This window comes from Syzygium oleosum, unplaced genomic scaffold, assembly GCF_021117445.2.
Source record: "Syzygium oleosum isolate NSW1041296 unplaced genomic scaffold, Sole_v2.1 Sole_v2.02, whole genome shotgun sequence".
In the NCBI taxonomy this organism is placed as follows: Eukaryota; Viridiplantae; Streptophyta; class Magnoliopsida; order Myrtales; family Myrtaceae; genus Syzygium; species Syzygium oleosum.
The window spans coordinates 4,503,189-4,525,294 of record NW_026607486.1 but is presented as its reverse complement, the minus strand read 5'-3'; the positions used below and the strand labels follow the sequence as shown (position 1 = coordinate 4,525,294).

The window sequence follows — 22,106 nt, the reverse complement described above, 5'->3', positions numbered from 1 at the left end:
GTAAAGAGAACAGAGGAGGAGGAGTGTACTGTGTAGTGCAGTGTGATGTGCAGGGGAAGGGACAAGGAGATTCCTTGGTGGGCTATGAGTGAGTGAACCTTTAATTATCGTCGCATCAGACTTTGAGCACAGAAGCAGCAGCAAGAACGGCAGCTTCTTTTCGAGGGCTTTCTGGGGAAGCTTTTGTCTGGTCCGGTTCCTCTTCTTCCCCTTTGAAAGCCATGGGAGCTTTTATTACCAAAAGCTCCTCAGCCCTCTCTCTCTCTCTCTCTCAAAGAACAAATTTGGTAGTCAAATCTTTATTGCCCTTCTTTTGGGGGGTTTGAGGGGTAGAGTTGAAAAATGAAGGAAAAAGAAGAGCCGTCGCTGTCTCAAAGACCTGGTTGGATCTTTAAACCGTGAACTCATGCATGCTTTTTGTCCCATGCCGGGAATTCATGCCTTGCCTCTCTTCCAGGGTTCCCCCTAAAGAGACTGCTTACTAAACAAGCCACCTTTCGACCAAATACAAAAAAGAAAAAGAAAAAAGAAGAAGCTATCTGAATATAATAATGATGATGATAAATGCGGGCTGGGTGGTGAGGGAAAGATAAGTAAGAGAGAAAGAGAGAGGGGGAGAGAGAGCATAAGGGACAAAGGAAGTGCCCAGAATCATAATTTGGGGTTTTTGCCAAAATCATGTTTAGGCAACAGAAACCGGTAAAAGAACAATAATAAGGGGACAGTCACTGTGAGTCTGTGACTCTCTCTCACCACACCCCACCACACCACACCACAACACACCAAACCATCATTCCATTCCCCCCACATCCTCAGTGAGAAACACCACTGCTTTGCTCTCAGATTTCCAAACAAATCAGCAAACCAGAAGAAAAAGGTAACCACAGCTGTCAAGAATCTCGTACGAGCTTTTCCCTTTTTCCTCTTCATTTTTCTTTCGCTCATTTAAGCTCAGGCAATAATGACTAGGAAGCACAATCAATTTCAGCAATAGAAAGAGCGTGCCTTTAACAGATAAAAGGCCTCAGATATTTAAGAGAGAAGTTATATCTCGCTCTGCATTCTGGGAGTCATAGTCATAGTTATATCTCACCAAAAGTGTATTCATTCTCAACCTCATTTAACTTGAAGCAAAAGCTAAGTCATAGCTATAGCTCACGCTGTAAGTCATACAAATGTTCAGGAATTAGGCTCTCTGATGAAACGACGACCTGAACTTAAACCATTAACCCAGCACGTCCAGAAATATGTCGAGAACATGAACGTTGACAAAAAAAAAACGAAGAAAGATGCTTCCTAATGGTAATCATTTGTGTGAAGAAATGGACAGACTCAGACTGCGGTGTTCGATATTTCCACATGGTATAGAGACTAATTTTCTGTAATATACACAGCCGACTAACATAACGCCAAAAATTGGGAAGAGCGCGGGAGGGCATACAAGTGCAGGCGAACGGAGAAGTTCCGCAACAAATGCCTCCGGCTGCTTTTCTAGAGTCAACTGTCGATTCCTGGCATAGCAAATTGGGAAGCAAATGATTCAACTCGATTCCGCAGCTCAACAATGTCTTTGTTGCTCTGAAGACCCTTGAGGAAATCCCTCTGCGATTTTCCATGTTCCCTCCGCGCACCAATGGCAATCTGAGCTGCCCTCAGGAGAAAATCAGCTATCGTCTCGAAATCAGACTCTATACATCCTCTCGATGTCATGGCAGGAGTACCTAGATAAGAATAGATTTAAGTGCTCACTTTTGATATCGCAGCCACTATGAAGCTGAAATAGCAATGAGATCAATTCACAGAGTTATTCTACTTTCAGTTTTAGTAACATGGATACACTCAGAATTCAGCTTATAAAAGCTCCATCACCATATATGGGAGGTCAAAACTTACCGATTCTTGCTCCTCCCAGAGAAATTGCACCATTTTCACCAAATATAGCAGCTTTGTTGACACTAATGTGGCACATCTCACAGACCTTCTCATAATTCTTTCCTGAAAGAATAGTTATTTGGTCAAAAGAAATTTATGGATGCAACTTTTTCCATAAATTTATGAAAGAAGGGGAAACAGGGAAAAAATTTATGAACCGCTTGTCCCCAAAAAATTAAGAGCCATGAGGAGTTCTATTCAAAGTTTTGTCATAGTAAAATAGCAAAATGCATTTCAAATATCGCGAGTAAATCCTTGGTGTATATGAAAAGCAGAGAGCTCCAGCACTCAAATCAGCAAGTTATTTACTTCCATCATATAAACAAGCCCTTGTTCATCTGCATTACATAAGCATTTAATGCTAGAAGGGTTAAATTGCCTGATTAACTATCAGTTAGAGCTATCACAAAGCTGAAGTAAATAAGATAAAAGATTAGCTAGCAACAATTGTTAAATATGAGGAGTCCTTGAAAAAAATTTCAGAGGGGGTTTCATCATCTCAAAGAATACCTACTTGATAGCATCATCTGTAGTAAAGCTAGTGATATCCTAAAAACGACTACAAGATTTTCAGCAAAGAACTCTTCGGTTTCTCCTATATCTCAAATGATGAAAATGGCAGAAAAGCAACTCAATTGAAGAAGCATACATCACAAGGAAAAAATCAAATTAATAAACATTTCAATGACATTCCAGGATGTTCAGCAAAATGCTAGCTCAAAATAACGATTCCTCCACTGATACAGTCACTATATATGATGTTTCACACATTCACACAGAGAATGACAGCTTAAAATTCATTGCGTGCAAGGGGATGACAGGATAATAAACTCATGACACCTTGTAAAATCTGGAATAAGTAACAACTCTACCTGATAAGCCAAGCGGAGTCAGGTCCCAGACCAACAAATGATTGTCCGTGCCTCCAGTCACCAACCGGCATTTTCTTCTCAACAATGCAGATGCTAAAGCTTGAGCATTTTTCTTCACCTGTTGAATATATGCTCTGTACTCGAAGCTAGCCACTTGTTTTAAGGCTATGGCAAGAGCAGCAATGTGATTATTATGAGGGCCTCCTTGCGTCGTCGGATAAACAGAGAAGTTTATCTTTTCCTCGAAATCATAATTCGCAGTATCATGACCATGACTAGACAACAAGCCTTGTTTCTTTGACTTTACACCTTTTCTGTAAAAGATAATACCTCCTCTGGGACCTCTGAGACTTTTGTGAGTTGTTGAGGTGACAATATCACAATAATCAAATGGACTTGCACATTCCTGCAAATGACAATGACTGTCATGAGCATAAAAATTGGAGACTTAAAAGTTGGAAAACATTACATTATTCAGAGCATGCAGCTTTTTGTTGGTGTCGACTAGCAAGAAAACAGGTGTTGTATGTCGAGGCAGATTAAAAATCACAGAAATTTCAGTAAGGGTTATAGTATGGACAATAGTGCCATAAAAGAGTCCATCCAACCCTTACGAACAGAAGATTCCAATAAGAAAAAGCAGCACCATCTCCAAGTACCTCATTAAAAGATAAAGCTTGTCTCAAACTTCGTTGCTTATAGAACAGTTAAAACATACCCTGGACTTGAGACGTTGTGACTTACAATCAGATAATATCATGGTTAGTCAAACCACAGGTACATGGCAATGGCGCTACACGAATAATTTGTTGAACTTGACATGCCTGTCTATGCGCATACATGCAAACAAGGGGCCTAATGAATGCAATTGAACTCGAATTAAGGACTTACTTAGGAAAAATAGCACGCGCGTATATCATAAGCAAACACCTAAAATTAAGGCATAAGATCATAAAACAAGCTTGTAGAGTGATAGTGTTAGTTATGTTCACAATCCAACCAATCCCTCGTAATTCAATTCAGATTAACACAATAAAACGATGATACCAACGTCAGAAAAAGATCACGGATTCAAGAAAAAAATCTCATAAAGATCGCAGGGTCTAACCTTTGCTGCCACAAGACCACTGATGTGCGCCATATCACACATCAAAACGGACCCGCACTTATCTGCTATGTGCCTAAACCTTGCATAATCCCACTCTCGAGGGTACGAACTCCCGCCGCAAATCAGTATCTTCGGTCTATAATCGAGAGCCTTCTCTTCCAGCTTATCATAATCGACATACCCCGTCTGCGGATTGACTTTGTAAGGAAGACTCTCAAAGAATATGGAAGCAGCAGAAACCTTTTTCCCACTTGGTGCATAATAACCGTGACTCAAGTGACCGCCGGAAGGCGAGTCCAAACCCATTATCCGATCCCCCGGAAGCAAAAGACCCGTGTAAACCGCGAAGTTGGCGGAGGTACACGAATAAGACTGCACATTCACACCCCATTTATCCGAATCCAAATGAAACGCCTCCAATGCACGCTTATAGCAGAGGAACTCGATTTGATCAATATACTCATTGCCCGTGTAATTTCTAGATCCGGGCATCCCCTCCGAATACTTATTAGTCAAATGACTGCCTAGAGCTTCCATTACCGCCCTACACACGAAATTCTCGGAAGCGATCAACTCGATACCTTTAAATTGCCTCTGCTTTTCCTTCTCCATGATCTCGTGAATCTCCGGGTCGGCCACGGACAGAGCCTGGTTCCCCCACGCTTTGACGGCGGCTCGCCGGGCCTCGACCCCCTGCTCGACCGCAACCCGCTTAACTCCGTTCGAATTCGGCAACAATTGCCCGTCCCTCTGCCTCTTCAAGCACATGGAGTGCCCCAGAATCCTAAACTCCTCCTCCTCCTCCTCCTCCTCCTCCTCTTCCTCCTCCTCGCTCAATTCCTCCTCGTCGCTCTCCCTCGACTGGTCATTCTTCGGCTCGAGCAACTGCAGCGGGATCGGGCTCGACGAGCCGCGACGGTTCGCGACGAACTGCCCGGGAACGGCGTCGCTAGGGTTCAGAGGGGCCGGGGTGGAGGAGCGAGAGCGGAAGGCCAGGGAGAGACCGGACTGACAATCAGAGAAATCCATCCAAACAAACCCCCCCCAAGGAATTGCAGGGATTTCCGGGTCTTCGACGGCGACGGCGACGGCGATCAGGGGGGGGAGAAAAACTGGGGGAGACGACTTATGGGTAGGTGTAGCAACAACAGAAGCATCGACAGCAATTCCTGAACAAGGCGCAGCGGAAGAAGCGAAGCCTCGGCTGGCGATTCGTTGAGCTCGCAGCAGCAGACGCTTCCATGTAAAGATGGGATTTTTCTTCCGAAATCGCCTCCAAAATCGGAAATTGAAAGGACCCAAGAACGATGGATGGGTGTGCTTTGAGAGAGAGAGAGAGAGAGAGAGAGAGAGAATGATGATGGGTAGATGTTATTGACGGAGACTGGCTGATGAGGAAGGCGGGCGGGGGATGAACACGGACGCGATTGCGGGCGATGGGGCGAGCGCGCGCGCACAGAGTCGGTCGCGGGGGGCGGGGGCGACGGGATGACCGGCTGCAGGCGGTAGCGTTTCGGGTTGGTCGCCCGGTCGGAGGACACGTGGCGGGAGCTTACTGGCGGTTGGATGCTTGGGGAAGGGGGGGGAAGGAAGCTCGGAACAACGTTGATGCGAAGGGCGTCCAGGTACATGCGCTTACCTTGAATATCGCGAACGTGTGTCGTGCCGGGTATGCCAAAGCAGCAATTGTGGAACAAGGGGGGATCGCATTCGCATGGCACCGAGCTTTATGTCCTCCCGGGTGTGTTTGTTAGCCAACGACTTTTTCATGTTCTCGCGCGACCGTAGCGCTGGGGTGACGGGGTCTGTACACTCGGGGGCGGATCGTGTAGTTATAATTCAAACCGAGCATTATACGACGAAAGTGGGTTTTTTTTATGCTGGTGAGTGTGGCTGCGCGATCGCTCATGCCTACCCTATTGTTCAATAAAATGAAAAGAACGGGCTTTCATTTTTTTTTTTTTGGGTTTTGTGGGTTTTTTTTTTTTTTTTTCCGGCTATGGAGATCTTGAGATGTAGAGTTCGATGGGGCATCGAAGTAGCGATTTTGTGTTGGATTCGTTGCTTTTGCTCGCCCCGATTGTGAGTCCCCATCACTGATTACTATTATCGATAGCTATTAGGGGTGTCAGAACCGAACCGGAAAATCGAACCGAGATACGAACCGAACCGAACCGAAAATTTAGTGCATTTCGGTTCGGTTTTGGTTTCGATTCGGATCATTAAAATTAACCAATTTTTTTTTCAGTTTGATTTATTTCAGTTCGGTTCGGATCAGTTCGGATCGAACCGAACTAAAATAAACACACTTCCTCTCGCCGAGACCATCCTCACGGCCCTCCACACTCTTCCTCTTGCCGCCGTCCCTGCTCTTCTTCTTCTTCTTCCTCCCCATCGACTCGCTCGAGTCCCAAGCCTCGACCTTGCCATTGCCGCCGCCGCCGCCGCCGCCGCCGCCGCTGTTGCCGGTGACCACACTCATCTCTCTCGAACCCTAAACGCGGAAAATCCCCCAAATCATCAAACCCCATGAATCAGCATCCATGGCTCTCCAAGAAACTCCCCCCCGAAGAAACTCCCCGAAAAAAATCTCCCAAAAAAAAATGATAAATTACGCCGGGAAAAAAAGGCTCGAAATGGCTGACGCGGCGGCGGCGGCGATCGCTCCGGCGGGGAGGGTTTCCGAATCGATCGGCGGCGGACGGCAGCTCAATCTGCGGATGCGGCGGTCGAAGAAGCCGAGAGCGCGTCGACAAGAAGAAGAAGAAGATCGAGAGAGAGAGAGAGAGAGAGGATTTGGGGGTCGAGTTTGGCCTTTCGCAGAGAAGAAGAGAGAGAAAGAGGGGTGTGTGTGTGTCTGTGTGCGTCGTGTTCTTTCTCTAATTTTTTTTTTCTATTTTTTTTCTCTTTTTGTGAATTTTCTGCGGGTGGAATTCACCGAGAATGAAAAAAATGTCATTTTGTGGTGCGGTTGCATTTTTTTTATATTTTTCGATTATTACTGTTATTATTATTGTTATTATTTTTTAATCTGTTTAATTCCTGAAATTTTCTATTTTTTTTTGGGTTAAGCCTTTTTTATCCGGAAATCTTAACAATGTTTCTTTTTTTTTGTTTTGCCGACGTAGGGATTTTAAAAAAATTATCATAAAAAAATTATCATGAAATTTTTTTCATAAAAATAGAAAACCGAGCCATGAATAAAAAAGCAAAAAAAAACAAAAAAGAAGAAGAAACCGAAAACCAAACCGAACCAAATCGGCTTATCGGTTCGGTTCCAATTCGGTTCGGTTCCTATTTGGTTCGGTTCAAGGGGGCACCCTTAACGGTTCGGTTCGGTTCGGTTCGGTTTTTAAAGAAAACCGAACCGAACCAAACCGTTTACAGCCCTAATAGCTATTGTTTTTGTTATCACGTACCATCTTTAGCATTGTTACTATTTCTATCGTCACTTTCATCGTTTTGCAGATATCGTCATCATATTCTTTATTGTGATTATGCTGATACGGTCGTGTCATTTATCACAACTTTAGTAATAGCTAGACAGTTCGACATAAAAATGTAATATCCATCCTCAAACTAGAGATGATCCTGCAAATCGCATGAGGCACTAAGTTAAAGCGTCTTTCTTTTTTGGTCGAAACACTAAGTTAAAGCTTACACGCAAAGGAATATCAATCCCCGCAATTTAATCTTTGAAGATGCCGGTTCATAGCCCGGTCCGGTCCGATTCACAAGCCGAACCGAACGCCGCGGAGAGTCTTCATGTCGGACCCGGTCTTCCACTTCTCTTCCCGTGGGCAAAGCTGAAAGCAAGAGTCCCATCGAGTTCCAAATCTTCCTGCTTTTAGATTAGCTGCGTGATTGTCCATGGAAGAATCGTCGTCATCTTCTTCTCCTTCTTCTTCGACGGCCCCCCTGCATCCTCTTTCCTACTGGGATTGCCTCAACCTGTTTCTTCTCCGCCCGTTTCTCGCCATCTACTTCGTCTTCTCCTTCATCCTTCTGGGTATCTCGATCACTCCCCCTTCCGAATTCAATTGTGGTTTCTGCGAAGTCTTTCGATTTGTTTTTCTTCTTCTGTTCCGTTAACGCTATGTGGGTCTTTGATGTTTTTTCCTTTCTTATGTATACGTGATGATTCTTGGAATTGTGCTGTTCTGGTAAAGGTGTTCTCTTTTTTTTTTTGCTGTGGGTCTTCGATTCTGTAGGTTGGTATTTGGCGTGGAAGCTAGTTCTGGTACATGTTCCTCTGGTTCAGGAGATCTTCGGCCTCCGGAAGAAGTCTGTCAAGCCGAAGCCCCCGACTCGCCATCGGCTTTCGAAGTTCTATAGTAGCATGAATCGTGATCCCCAACAACACCCTGACTCTAAAAAGCCGATTTGAGATCGTTTATTAGGCATGGTAACCTCTAAATGGCAAACCTTTTAAGATGGTAATTTTGCATCTGTTGAGGCTGTCTGACTTTGAATTGATTGTGATGTGTTTTGGTTAATCTCTCCGGTATACTTAAGGTGGGTTTTCTTATCCCGATTTGTTTGACTTTGGTGCTCCAATTAGCTGAAGTAACGAGCAAATTTTCAAAGGTTCGACCTTTTGTGAGATTTATGCATAGCTTGTCTACGATGCAAGATATCCATGACAAGTTGATTATGTAAGAAGTCACCTCAGTGATCGTCTGTGAGGCTTTAGTGCTAAAATTAGAGTTCTGGACACTTTTGACGCGGATATTAAGTTTGCACTGGAATTGTGCTAAGGATCCTTGTGAGTATCTTTGAGTCAAAATCAATCAGCTGAGTTTCCAGTGTATTAAGCTGGTACAGTAGTGAGATGATGTCGCATTGCATGATGACAGGCTTGGGACTAGGCTCATCTTCCATAGATTACACAAAGAAAAAGCTTTTGCTAATTAGGAAACTTATTTGACGGCTGCTATCTGTCTTGTTTATGCTTATGTCAAGGACTCTTGAGAGTTTCCTGCTCTTGTCAATCAGTTCAATCAAGATTTTTATATGAATGCATCATCCTGGTTGTAGATTATGAAGCTGGTCAATTTCTTTTAAGTAAGTGGTAAATGTTTTAGGTTCATAATCTTTAATGAGGTTCAGGGGTGACACTTTCAATGACGGGATTGGAATTCACTGCCTTGTTACTGCAAAGTCATGATTTTGTCAAGAGGAAAGATGAGAGAGAAACTCTATTCAATAATCAAATAATGTTCGGCCTGACTTGATGGTTTACGTAGCCTGCTGCGATACTGGAGGCCTTATAGTAAAAAATTTCTTGGAACATAATTTGATTTGTGAAGGATACACCTTTTCTTCTGGTTGATATATCTTAAAATGACTGAAAGGTTAGCAGTTATTGACAATGACAGAGGTGGCCTGCCTTTACCACTGCTCCATTTACTCAGCAAAATCCATTCACAGCACCAATAGCAAAACACTTTCTGCTGAAAGATTTCTTAGTAAAGCACCAAAAGCCAGCGGCTCTTTACAAAGGGTTTCTGCTGAATCGAATCTGGGAAAACTTTGTTTGCATCCCTCGTTCTTCTTCTTCTTCTCCTCCTTCTTCTGGCTTTTTTCCTCCTGGACTGGCTAAATTTCTCCTCCGCATCCACATTAACCAAACTGGTTACAGGATCAAGAAAATCATCTTTCCTGTTCCTCATCAACCATCTGAGATCTTATGTCTTCATTTTGTTTTGAATCATCGAGCCAAGAAATGAAAGACTGAAAAGTTGGTTTGCATCACTTTATCAACCTCAAATAGGTAAAGCTTCTCACCATGTAAAAACAACTTATAATCTCCTATCTGTTACAATATTTCACTAACAACATGAGCTATGATCTTCCTCATACAAGTATAAAGCTCAGATACCAACATGACACTTGGCTCATGTCTAAGTTAAGATCACCGCTGCGTGGTCTATTTAGCTTGCTGAAGAGATGGCTTAAGGTACATGCCACTTAGCAGCAAAGTCAAACTCTAAATTGCCCTGCTTCCATGAGGGGTTACATAGCTAATGCCCGAGTGTGAAAACATCTCACATTTATCAAACGTTGCCAAATTTGGCAATACAAAGATGGTACTATGGCATAGGAAAGCTTTAATCTTTTTCTCCTCTGTGTATGAGATGTGCTTATAGTAAAGCTGGCATCGTAAGGATCTTATGACAATGCATGTCAAGGAAAATGGGGCGTGAAATCTCAATTTCCGTGTCATCCTTTCTGCGAGGGCTATTTTCTCCTTCCATTCTCTCATTGGCAAGTTTTAGAGCATGTAACTATGGACTAGAGATCTTCTGGCTGTTTACCGTGAACTTGAATAGCTTTCGGATAACATTCAAAGAATGATGAATTGTTTTGGTGTAAATTGTTCCTTCTTGGCCACGAGAGAAGAGATTATTGCTAAACGCCAGAATCAGACTGTTGTTAATAACCTTTTAGTTCTTCAATGCGTCGTGAATGCTGGAATTTTCCATGATTGGTTGAGTTCAGATAGAAATTTCCCAATGGCATAGTGCTGCTACCCTATCTGTTAAAAAAATTTCTGCTTAAGAACATGCTGAAGACAAAATGCAATAGTTTTGCATATTGATTCTGCACAAACCAACTGTTTGGGTATTCTTTTGTTACAGACAGATCGAGCAACTCTCGGATGAGGGAGGCAATCAGGCTTGTTAGGTCACTATGTTTGACAAGGATGAGGAACCTCAGAAATTTGTGCCGGAGACATGCTGATATTCCACACCCAATCTCTAAAGGTGTCAATAGGTCTGAAAGGTTGAAGATCGTCCGGTTTGTAGATCGACATTCTTAATACATCACAGGTGTAATTATTCGCTCCGTGCGTATTCAGTTCCATCTCGTCATTGTAATTATTCAATTAAGTGCATATTCTGTTCCATCTCTTATCCAGTCCACATTTACACGAAGTTTATGCGCGTCAAATCAATGTCAATGGCAGTATAGCGAGCAAGTTTTAAGCAGGCATGTTTTTTTTTTTTTGGGTCGAAGCAGCAGGCGTGTTGAATGGAGAAATTTTTCAGCTTATATGACATAGCTAGTGCCCGGTGCTTGTCTTGCTACAATTCGATGTTACCTTCCGAACCGTAAATGCTCATATTTTACTATTCCAGTTCAATTAATCGAGCTCATTATCTCCTAAATGGCCTGCATTTGAGCCCTGATAATTTTTTCTGCAAAGCTCGGCATAGGCATATAGCATTTACTTGTGAGAATCATTCTGAAGAAGGAAATATCAACATCTGAAAAACAGATCAGCTTGCCAATTGCCATGACGAAAAATGGTCACGCTTAGCAACATCAAAGTTGGGTAGAAGGAAACGCGCGCGCCCGGCTCGTTCATCATCTCCGTTTGACTGCATAAATTGTTTCAGAACGAAATTCCATAACCAGCAGAAACCCTTCCGAATCCAAAAATACTACAAGGCCAACATTAACACGCAAAAAGGAACACATTAAACCTTACAATGTACTAAAAGGACCGGGGTCTTGGACAAATAATCCAGAAAGAACGAAAAAAGGGAGTCGAGATTTCAATATCGTAACAAATGTGCTTCTTCAACCGGTTTCAACCGGCCCGGTTTATCCGTCGTATAATGCGCATCCCATCCTCTTCTTCCTCTCAGTAAAAAAGTTACACAAGCAATTAGGATTGCTAACCTTACATCTACAGCTACTCAAACTGGAGAGAGTCCTTGATTATAGCTGATAGCATAGACTCGGGTAACGAAAGTTACTTTGTTTTCCCAGCCAAGAAGAAATAACCAAAAAGACATTCACCGGACTCATCCGGTAACAAGGCACACAGAGTCGCCAACAATCGCAGCCACCACAACTTTAGATAAGGATCTAGGAACATTAATGAAGTTTAAAGCCAATACAATAACGCAAAAGCAACTTTAGATAAGGTTCCAACAGATCCAATACCACGACAAACATAGACCTTCAAAGGTACTGACTCCAACAACCTGAGATAACGCAAAGCAAACCAAGAGGCTCGTGACAGGGAAGATGAATAAACCCTCCCTCTCATTGCCTCCCTCTTATTATAAATTAAGAGAGACGCGATTACGCAGCTAAAAGCCAAACACGGAATGTCATAAGCATCACTCGACAGTATCTTTGATGCTACCAGCAGCAGCTGAAGCGTGCGCGCAAGTTCACCATCACTCTTCTTCGGTCTCGGACTCAGCACTCTGAAGCCAATCAATGAACGGCTTAACATTTTTCCAAATTGGAGAAGCTTTGTTTCCACCAGCCAGACCCTTCCGATACCACTCCATTATGAACTCCTCCTCGAGCACATCATCGTCATACAGGAACTTCAGAACCAGCGCTGCCTCCTTCGAGACCTCCTGACCTGCCCTTCCACAGAAAGACTCGATAGCCTGCAGCAGCACCATCTGTGATCCATCCTCCTCAGTGGCAGCCACCAGGTAACTCTTCTTTTTGGTCACTTCCTTTGCAAACCGCTTCCCAACACCATCAAAGAGAGCCTGAAATAAAGCATCCATGATTTCTTTCGGGGTCCCGGATAGAGATTTCAAGAATGATTTTAGCTGGCTGGATGAGGAGCCCTTTTCCAGGAATTCCTTAATCTCGTCAACAAGACTATCCTCAATCTCAGCAGTTACAGTGCCATTGCCATGCCCTTTGGTTTCTGATTTTGCTGCTTCTTCCGGCAGCTTCTTTGTCGACTTTGATTTCTCCTCATTGGTGGAGAGCATGACCATGTCAGCAGTAACAGCACTCAGCTGCTCCTGGATGCGCTGCCGGGCCGCCTCTAATGATGTGTCTGTTTGCCACTGCACGTCGTCGTCGTCGTCAGCAGCAGCATGATGATCATTCTCATCAGCCTGGCTCCCTGGTGGAGAGTGCTCCTCATCAGACAGGTTCTTCTTCTTAGTCGATGCACCTTTTGATGCGTCCTTGGAAGTTGCAGAAGCCTTTTTCTTCGCCGCCTCCTTTTTCAGCTTCTTCTGCTCCTCATCTGCCGCCTCCCCCTCTTTGAGCCGCTCTTTCTCAGCCCTCCTCATAGCCTTCTTATCTTTTGATGACTTCTTCTGCTCAGGTGGATTTTTCAGTATAAACGTCGTCAGCTTGTCCCTCATATCAACATCCGACACAAACCCACAAGCAGCACATTTCAGTGTGATCATCTGGGTCTTGGTAATGGTAACCTCAGTTTCAGGATTCCCACAACCATAGCACTGAACATACTTCTTAATAAAGTTCTCCAGTAAGCCGGCGAGCTTCGCAGTGTCATGGGCTCCATTAACAAGTGAAACTCCAGTCTTCTCATCAAACTTCGATTGAGCACCAAGCTCGCAACCAAAATACTTTGTGGTGTAAGAAGCAGGTCTGCCCAGTGCCTTCGCAATCTCAACCATGTTGACCACATTTGTCTTGATGCCATTGCCTCTACCCTCTATCTTTGTTATCATTTTTGGCATCTTATACCTGTAAAAGGCATCATCACGGTTCGAAGCACCAATATTTTGGAGGGCCATCTTGTCGCGGCAGCGCAAAGTCACGAATCTATATCAGAAGGAACAAAAGGTAACGGCAGCTTTATCTGCTATGGCAAAATTCTCTTCGGATGTAAAAGGTCGCATAGACCCGCAACCTAGAACTTCACTCCTGCAGCTCTCAATGGCTCCAAGACGCATGCATCCAACAATTTCAGATGGATGTATGTTCTTTTTTCTAGACGTAGGACAGTACTCCCCAAGTAATCCAAGTGATGACAGAAAAAGTGAGGCCGGTTCAGACATAAAAGAAGCTTCGAACTGAGGACCCTCCACTTTGACAGGCCAAGCGTCACAGATTGCCTGCACCAACTTCATGCAGGTAAACAAGACAAAATTTAGGAGACCACCAATTTATTAATGACAGAACTCATCAAAACAAAATAAAACACAGATATGAACATGCAACTAGGTATCTGAAATTTTCTCGACAAGACTGTAATTGTTGAGTCGAATACAATAGAAGCAATTTCCAGACAGCAAAAAAATACAACAAAAGCAGTTAAAACAATATTAGACATCCTAGATGTTTGATGGATAGTGACGATAGCAGCTCTAACCATTTTGGCCGTAAACCAACAAGCAGTTGACATAGATCCAACAAGTACTACTTTCCACACACTAAAACACCTCACATCAACCATAGTTCAGGCACAGCATCTCACACTCAGGCAGTAATAACATTCTTTATTAAAATCATATCAAAGAAAAGTGATGGGTGCATATCTATGCAAAACTAATAATCACCATTCCACAAATGCATGTCTTCATGCCAGAAGTTCCTTTTTCTGTTATTCAAATTTCATTTTCCGTCATTGGAACAAATGAAGGGCCTCTGCTTCCACAAGTGGCAAGCTTTTTCAGAAAATACAGACAACTTGGTCAAATGAAAACTGTTAACTCAATCTTTCCTGCAAAAGCCATGTCAGTATTCTAAAAAAGATCGCCACGCAAGGTTTATCTTAAACATTGATATGAGAGTGTGTTCGCATGATTAAATCTCATCGATGAATTCACTCATCAAAACAAAAGCTAGACACATTCCTTTGAATATCCAAATACGTAAGCAATCACGGAAATCGAAACACAGAGAGAATAAGACACTCTCGATATAAGACCTGCAACAGCTTCGAATAAATATACACAATAAAATCAACAAGATACATCAGCCCAAAGCACACACGATCCACCTAATTCCCAAACAGCAAGGGTTAGCTCCGTAAATCGATCAGAAAAGATCCATCACTCAAGTACTAGAAACAAACAAGCATCCACTCCATCAGGCAATCACCATACGCAACAAATCCAGCTAGAATCAAATCAGTTCGCAATCGATCGTCAACAATCCATCCAAGGTTTGACCAGACCAGACCGCGACCGAGGACAGCACCGCACATCCAAAAACCGTCAAGAAACCTCTCGATCCCCAACAAGAAACGCCAGATCTAACATGAAAACAGACGAATCGCGCTCCGACGAGCTGAATCGACCGTCCCGATCGCTGAACAGACAGCAACCGGCGCGATCAAACCCGACGACGCAGAGCGACGAGCATCGATCGAACCGATCGCCGCACCAGAACCAGTAGCAATCGGAGGAAGAGGAGGAGGAAGAGGAGGAACCGAGCACGATACCTTCTTTAACGATGGGAGAGGGATTCGTCGTCGACCGCTTCTCGCTTCTGTGCTTTGCGTCGCGCAGGCGTGGCTTGGCTTCTGAATTCCGGGGCTCTGCAGAAGAGCGATGAGGCTGGATTTATATAGGAGGCGTGAGAGTTACTAGGGCAAACTCATCCCTCCCGCAAATAAAAAAATAAAAAATAAATATAAATATAAATATAATCCGACCGACTTTCTAATTCCTAATTCTATTTTGCAAGAGAGTATCCCCGGTGGGTATATTTACGATTATGCCCCTCTTGGATGGGTGTTCCTCGCTTTTGTTCGGGGCTTTTCTCGGCATTTCACTCCGTTGCAGATATGGTCGGAGCTGGTCCACGAAAATTACGATGAGAAAGGGACGTTTAATATCCTGCTGTAAAGTAAAGGGGTCGCTGCCTAACATTTTTTACATATTATTATATTTTTGCCCTTGTTTTTTCCCTTGGCCAACTGGTTGCTTGACATGGGTTTTCTTGGGGCTTTCTGGCTTTAACTGGAATCATCTTCATCATAAAAAAACAATTTTTTTTCACTACCGTAAACTCATTTTTATGCAAGTGAATCCGAACTCATGAATAAGCAGATATTATAAACAATATCCAGCTCGGATATCAGTCATTATAATTTCTTTTTCTTTACTTGATCGATCATTATCGATCTTGTCATCTAGTATTTTAAGAAGTTATTTTCGATGCAACAAATCTAAAGGTGATGCGACGTCTAATGTGCCGGAAGAACGGTGGATAAATTTTTCAAGAAAGCAATCAGTAAATGATTATGTACTAATTAGAATTTTCCCAACGATATTATTTTAAAAACCTCGTGATAGAGTCCACGGTTTCACACTATATGGAGATTAAACGTCTTCGTTAGTCGTTTTTTCTATTATTGCGCTCGTTATTATTTCGGTTTGGACTTTCAGAAACTGACCAATCAATCGACAAGGGGCCATCGAAGGAAATATCCGGGGTGCCGTGTAATTTGGCAAATTATTAGTATTTTGTGAAGTGATGGAGATATTCATCGGAAAGGGGCCAAAAGTATATGCGGAGGAAAATAGAATCTAGAAGCTTATCGCTATCTTTGATTGAACAGGGAAAGGTGATGGGCATGGGCATGTTCGGAAGAGTAATGACATGTCGTACCAAAAATATCAATGATTTATATTTTTCTTTACCGCACTCGACTTTAGTCGGTCCGCGCTGCAATCGCTCGTTTTGGATTGGCAACGCGGGTTATAGATGTATGTAATTGTCGCGCTCCATGTGTATTTTTACGTGTACATGAAGGAGCCGTTTATTTTACAAAAAACGTATTCTTCATTTTTTAGCATTTGGATCGCTTAAAAAAATGAGTTAACAGAAAAGGTTTTCTTGATCAACGGAAAATTGATGCTTAAATTCAAGAAAGTAATTTCCTCTTTAAAACATTGAAAATTATGATTATACAGTAGCTTTTGGATCAAAAACTCTGCACTTGTGTATCAGAACCCCGACACTCGTTCACAGGCCCTTGACAACGAGGCCCGATCTATCGAGGTCCACCAAAGGCAAGCCAAGGCACATTGAGGAAGCGTTAAAGGCCCCAACGCCTGGGCCTTAATCCATCGAGGTCAAGCCCAGGACTCTCATGCCCGTGCTCATAACCCTGACACCCCAACCTAGGTCCATCTAGGCCAAGCTCGAGTATATCAAGGCTGGGGCCAAGATACTCAGCTTAGCCCCAGGTCCCGACCCTTGTGTCCTTATCCATCAAAGCTGGGCCCGAGACCCCGACCCCAGGCCTAGACTTAATTTATTGAGGCCGAGCACAAAACTTCGGCGCTAGTGCCAAGGTCCATGATGCCAAGCCTGCCCGTGCACGAATCCTCAATGTTTAGGCCTAGGTCCAATCAAGGCCCTGCTTGGGACCTTAGTGCCCAGGTCCTTGGCCCTCGCACTCAGGACCATCAATGTCGATGCCAGGTCCTCAACCCCATCAATGTTGGGCCCAAGACCCTAGTGCCCATGCTCGAGATCCGAGCCCATGGCCCCTGTGTTTGTGCCCGATTCCTCAGCTGCTCATGCGTAAGTTACTAAAACTCAAAATAGTCTATATCTGTTTAGGAAAATCCGATCTTTCTTACCAAACAACGAAAAATATTTTTTAGTATAGTTAGAGGTTTCAACCAAACATCGGAAAATATTTATCATTTTCCTGAAAAATGACTTTTTAGAATATATTTTTCGCGAAATAAATGGAACATAAATAAGTTATCATCTATTGAATTACAGGAATAACCTGGGAAGTTATTCTGAGTGTAAGAATTTACACCTTATTAATTCCCATGCTTTTGGCAAAAATTGGAAGCTTATCATATACAATTAGTAGATTTCGATATTTGCGTCCAGATTCAAGTGTGAAAAAAATTTACCATAAAAAAATCTAAATCTGAAAGTCATATGGAGAAAAGGGAAAAAGTAAATCGTCGTCTCTTCCATTCTCTCTCTTCTCTCTACCCGGCAACAGGGGAGTCCAGCCCAGATGGTCACATGACACGGCCTTTTACCAATATTAGAGTACATCATCATCTTGCTCGCCTCCCGCGGAAAGGTCGCTAATGCTTAAGGCCCACTTTCCGATTGTTGATCCATTTTGGGAAAACGACACAAATAGTCTTCGAACTTTGACCCGGTGTACAATATGATTCCTGAACTTTTAATTTGTACAATATAGTTCCTAAAATTTAGCATAATATTCAATGTGGTCCATGAACTTTTAATTTATTCAATGTCATTGAACATTTTTATATAAGACCCGTTTGGTTCGGCTTTGAGGGAATGCCTTTGGCAAAATGCAAAGGCCTTTGAACTAAAAGGGTTTTTCGAAATGCAAGTAATATTTAGTAATATATATTTTAAAATCACATTTGAAAGCAACTTTGGCCTAAATACTGTTTGGTAAAAATTATATTTTGTAAAAGACTTTTGCTGATATTTAAAAAAAAAAGAAAAAAAAAAGCAATCTTGGTGGAGCTCACCCACTGGTCATCACCGCCGACCAAATCTGGTCGCCAGCCACTGCCACCTGACCTCAAGCAAGGCGGCATGAGGTCGCGCGACCTCAAGCGTTGCCTGGGTTGCGCAACCCAGGCGAAGCCTGAGGTCCGGCAACCTCAAGTGGCATCCTCTAGGTCGCATGACCGCCTCCTGGGGTTGCCGAACATCGGGCAACGCCCTGGGTCGCGCAACCTAGGCAACGCTGGGCCTGGGTCATGCGACCCAGGCGACGCCCGAGGTCCGGCAACCCCAGGCGGTGATCACTGGGGTCGCGCGACCTCTGCGACCACCGCCTGGGGTCGCACGACCTCAGGCAGCGATCGCTGGCCGCTGGACCCAAAGCTTGAAGAAGATGAACGGTAGTCGCTCGATGAACAGGGAAGTTGCATCCCAAAAATGCAACTTCCTCAAGGCTCCTCTATTCAGGCAAAGGCCCTTGAAGAGCTTTGGAGATGTAATTGCATCTTCTCAAAGATTGCCAAACAATTTTACATTTGCTCAAGAGACTTTAGAATCCCAAAGCAGCATTCAAATGCTAAACCAAACAGGGCCATAGTTCAGGGACTATATCGAATATGTACCAAAAATCCAGGAATCACATTGAACAATTTAAAAATTTAGGGACCACATTAAACATTGGGTTAAAGTTTAGGGGCGATATCGAACAAATTAAAAGTTCGAAGATTACATTGCACATTGACTCAAAGTTCAGGAACTGTTTGTGTCATTTTCCCATCCTTTTTTCCAATAGAGAAGTTGTAAAATATTTTTTAGGGCTCAGAAAATGAATGATTTAGAAAATATTTTCTTAAAAATGATTATGTTTGTCTCTTAAAATAATTATTCAAATAAAAAATATTTTCATTGTCGACTACAATTTACGTCTAAACATTTTCGTTAACGATGAAAATATTTTTTGTCCATTCATTTTTGTAAACGATACAGGCGATCATTTTCAGGAAAATATTTTTCAAATCATTCATTTTCTGTAAAATAATCGGAGGCCTAGTAAGAAGTCGCAGGGCTTGTTTGATATAACCAAAAATTTAAGTGCTAAAAACTTACAAATTGGATAGTGTTAGCCTTAAAGATAGAAATAAAAGGTTAATTAATGATAAGTGAAAATTGATCCTCCAATATTATTAATTTCTTACCGAACATAGAAATACCATTATTGTTGGCAGGTTCCTAATTACCATCAGTTTGCTATTTCTATTAAATGAAAGTACCTCTTTCTTACTTTCCAGATTAAGCGAATTTTCATTTAATCGAATCTTTTAAGTCAATTCTAATGAGGGTTATCAAATAAGATCTCATTGAGGAGTTGATTCTCAATACTTAGGGTCCATTTGTTTCGCGGAGAGCATTTTCCGGGAAAATACTTTCCTCATTTTCCAGCGTTTGGTTTACTTATGAAAATAAGTAAATGGAAAATGTTTTTCTAGTCAACGAAAAATGTTTCCTTACCAAAGCTTAAATTTAGAAAAATGATTTCCTCTTTGAAAGAACCGGAAAACGTTTTTCCGAAGTATAACTAGCCATCGGCGCTTGGATCCGAAACTCTATGCTTGGGCATGAAAACCCCAACGTTGGTTCCCGAGTCCCGACATTCAGGACCAGGTCTCAGCTGTTGGGCTTGAGACCTCGGTGTCCAGGGCCTGGGCCCCCAACGCCTATGCTCGGGTCCATCGAGGCTGAGCTCGAACCCCTAGTACCCGTACCCGATGCTCTAGCACCCAAACTCTGGTCCATAAAGGTCATGCTCATGTCCCCGATGTTTGAGCACTAGTCCCGACCCTCCGACCCGAGTCCACAAAGACCGTGTGCAGGTCCCCGACGCTCGAGCTCAGATCCTTAATTAATGAAATGTTTGTTCTTATAAAAATATTTATTATTTTTATTATTTTTTTAAAAATCATTTTTTTATTTTTTTAAAAAAATCAAATTATCTATTATTTTCTTTTCTTTTTCTTTTCTTCCTTTTTCTTTTTTCTTCTTTCTCAGCCGATCGCCGGTCATGGCGACAGCCGGTGAGCTCACGGCCTCTAGCGACGAGCCTCGATCTCACCCTAGGTCGGTGAGCTCATAGCGGCCTTTGGCGGCGAGCCTCGAGCTCGCCCTAGGCCGGCAAGGTCATGACCTCTAGTAGCGAGCCTCGAGGTCGACCTTTGGTGGCCAGCCTCGAGCTCGCCCAAGGCTGGCGAGGTTGCGGCCTATAGCGGCGAGCCTCGAGCTCGCCCTAGGCTGGCAGCTCGGAGACCACCAGGACGTAGGTCGGCGAGCTCAAGGCTTAGGCGATCCAAGGGAGCCTGAGCTCTGCTGAGATTGGTGAGCTCGCGGCTCGCTAGATCCAGGCGAGCTCGGGCTTGGCCGAGGTTGGCGAGCTCGAGATCGCATGTGGCCATTATCGGGTAAGCCTAGAGCTCGCTAGTGGCCATCGCCGGCCAGTCACGGTGGAGGAAGGAGGAAAAAGAAAGGAAAGAAAAGAAAAAAAGAAAAAGAAAAGAGAAAAAAGAAATTAAAAAAATAATAAAATTTTCCAATTTTTCAATAAAAAGAAAAGAAAAAATAAAAAAGAGAAATAAAAAATAATTAAAAACTCGATTTTTAGAAAAATAAAAAAATCGATTTTTTTGCCCGAAATAAAGTCATGAGAATAAAATCATTTTCCAATGAATCCAAACACAAGAAAACGATTTTCATTGTGTATCACCAAACAAGCATTTTCCTGGAGAATGATTTTTTGGAAAATATATTCTTTTATCATTAAATTTTTCGCGAAACAAACGTACCCTTAATTAGGTTATTGAACAGGTCCTTAATATCTCTAGTGTCACGCTATTATGAAAGCAACCATGCAAAGTCTAATATAAGGAAAATGAAATTTTTACCATGCTCCATTTTATTTCATAGTTTCACAGGTTGATAACAAGAATATTTAGTAGTCGCAGCTACCTATCCGAATTGGAGGCAAGTATGGTATTTTCATGTTTCCTTCTAGTGATTCTTTTGCGTTTGTTGTCCTTCTCATGTTAAACTCAAAATTTACCAAACCCCACACAAAGTTATATTAGCAAAAAGTCCGGACTTTGGCTCGATGCATGATTAAAAATGACATATTTCACTTATAATGATCTAAATATTGAAATATATTATTTTCACCGAAATATGAAACGATTATTAATCCAATACGATCATTTGAATAAATAACAAAACTCATAAAATCATAATTTTTTACATTAACACGTCATAACAAAACTGATAAAATCGTAATGTAATGGGGGTGACTATCAGTCCCCATTCAACTCAAAAACTGGACCAAATCGTTTAAACCCATAACCAATCTTGGCCGATGAGGTCCCGGGTTGAATCGGTTTGACATCTTCCATTAAAATAACATTTATATATACTAATAAGTCGCAACTTCAAGAAGTCGACTCCATGGTCTCATGGTATGACGAGTGCATTTTCACTAAGCTAACGAAAGCCCATTTAACACTAGCTACAAATTTATGCAAGCTGATTTCATAGAATAAACTTGATTCTCAGGTAAATTCAAGCATCATCACGGAACCAGCTGATTCAGTTTAGAACCAGTTCTAAGAGTAACCGGTTCAATTCCCCATTCCAAAAAATCCGAAATGGAACTTACATGGTCAGTTCTAGGTTGTGGCCTCATAATCATAACCGACCTACCCTAAAACCAACTTATCCTTGATTATATCACTTTCCAAAAATGGAATTCAAATATGCCCCATTTGACAACCATTTAAATCTCTTTCCCAAATTAAATCACATCTTTGAATTTTTTCTATCACTCAAAGCACTAATTTATATCTGTTTTTTTTTTTTGCTAAAAAAAATTTATATCTGATTTTATATGCATATGCACGTGCCTAATTATGAGCTTCTTTTAAGACATTCAATAGGTATGGCTT

General features: G+C 42.5%; 3 protein-coding genes across 8 annotated transcripts; 1 reads left to right on the top strand and 2 right to left on the bottom strand.

The window, feature by feature from the left end:
• Positions 1-1,265: 1,265 nt before the first annotated feature.
• LOC115665939 (serine hydroxymethyltransferase 7) lies at positions 1,266-5,293 on the bottom strand. Its single transcript, XM_030587761.2, has 4 exons — positions 3,913-5,293; positions 2,805-3,210; positions 1,894-1,995; positions 1,266-1,721 (listed from the first exon to the last, which is right to left on the bottom strand). The coding sequence occupies exons 1-4, from the start codon at positions 4,939-4,941 to the stop codon at positions 1,498-1,500; spliced, it is 1,761 nt and encodes a 586-aa protein (XP_030443621.2). The 5' UTR covers positions 4,942-5,293; the 3' UTR covers positions 1,266-1,497.
• Positions 5,294-7,641: 2,348 nt separating this feature from the next.
• Positions 7,642-11,063, top strand: LOC115668317 (uncharacterized). 5 transcript variants are annotated; one of them, XM_056308969.1, is made up of 3 exons: positions 7,642-7,921; positions 8,124-8,317; positions 10,618-11,063. In XM_056308969.1, the coding sequence occupies exons 1-2, from the start codon at positions 7,783-7,785 to the stop codon at positions 8,297-8,299; spliced, it is 315 nt and encodes a 104-aa protein (XP_056164944.1). In that variant the 5' UTR covers positions 7,642-7,782; the 3' UTR covers positions 8,300-8,317; positions 10,618-11,063. The 5 variants fall into 5 exon arrangements, 4 of the variants coding, with proteins under 4 accessions (XP_056164944.1, XP_056164943.1, XP_030445651.1 ...); XM_056308968.1 differs by having other exon boundaries at positions 7,643-7,921; positions 10,558-11,063; XR_008815933.1 differs by having other exon boundaries at positions 7,645-7,921; positions 8,124-8,427; positions 10,554-11,063.
• A 740-nt stretch (positions 11,064-11,803) lies between these two features.
• Positions 11,804-15,259, bottom strand: LOC115664622 (probable eukaryotic translation initiation factor 5-1). 2 transcript variants are annotated; one of them, XM_030586535.2, is made up of 2 exons: positions 15,104-15,259; positions 11,804-13,772 (listed from the first exon to the last, which is right to left on the bottom strand). In XM_030586535.2, exon 2 carries the CDS (start codon positions 13,449-13,451, stop codon positions 12,108-12,110), a length of 1,344 nt encoding a protein of 447 aa, XP_030442395.1. In that variant the 5' UTR covers positions 13,452-13,772; positions 15,104-15,259; the 3' UTR covers positions 11,804-12,107. The 2 variants fall into 2 exon arrangements, with proteins under 2 accessions (XP_030442395.1, XP_030442391.1); XM_030586531.2 differs by having other exon boundaries at positions 11,804-13,781; positions 15,104-15,254.
• Positions 15,260-22,106: the final 6,847 nt, after the last annotated feature.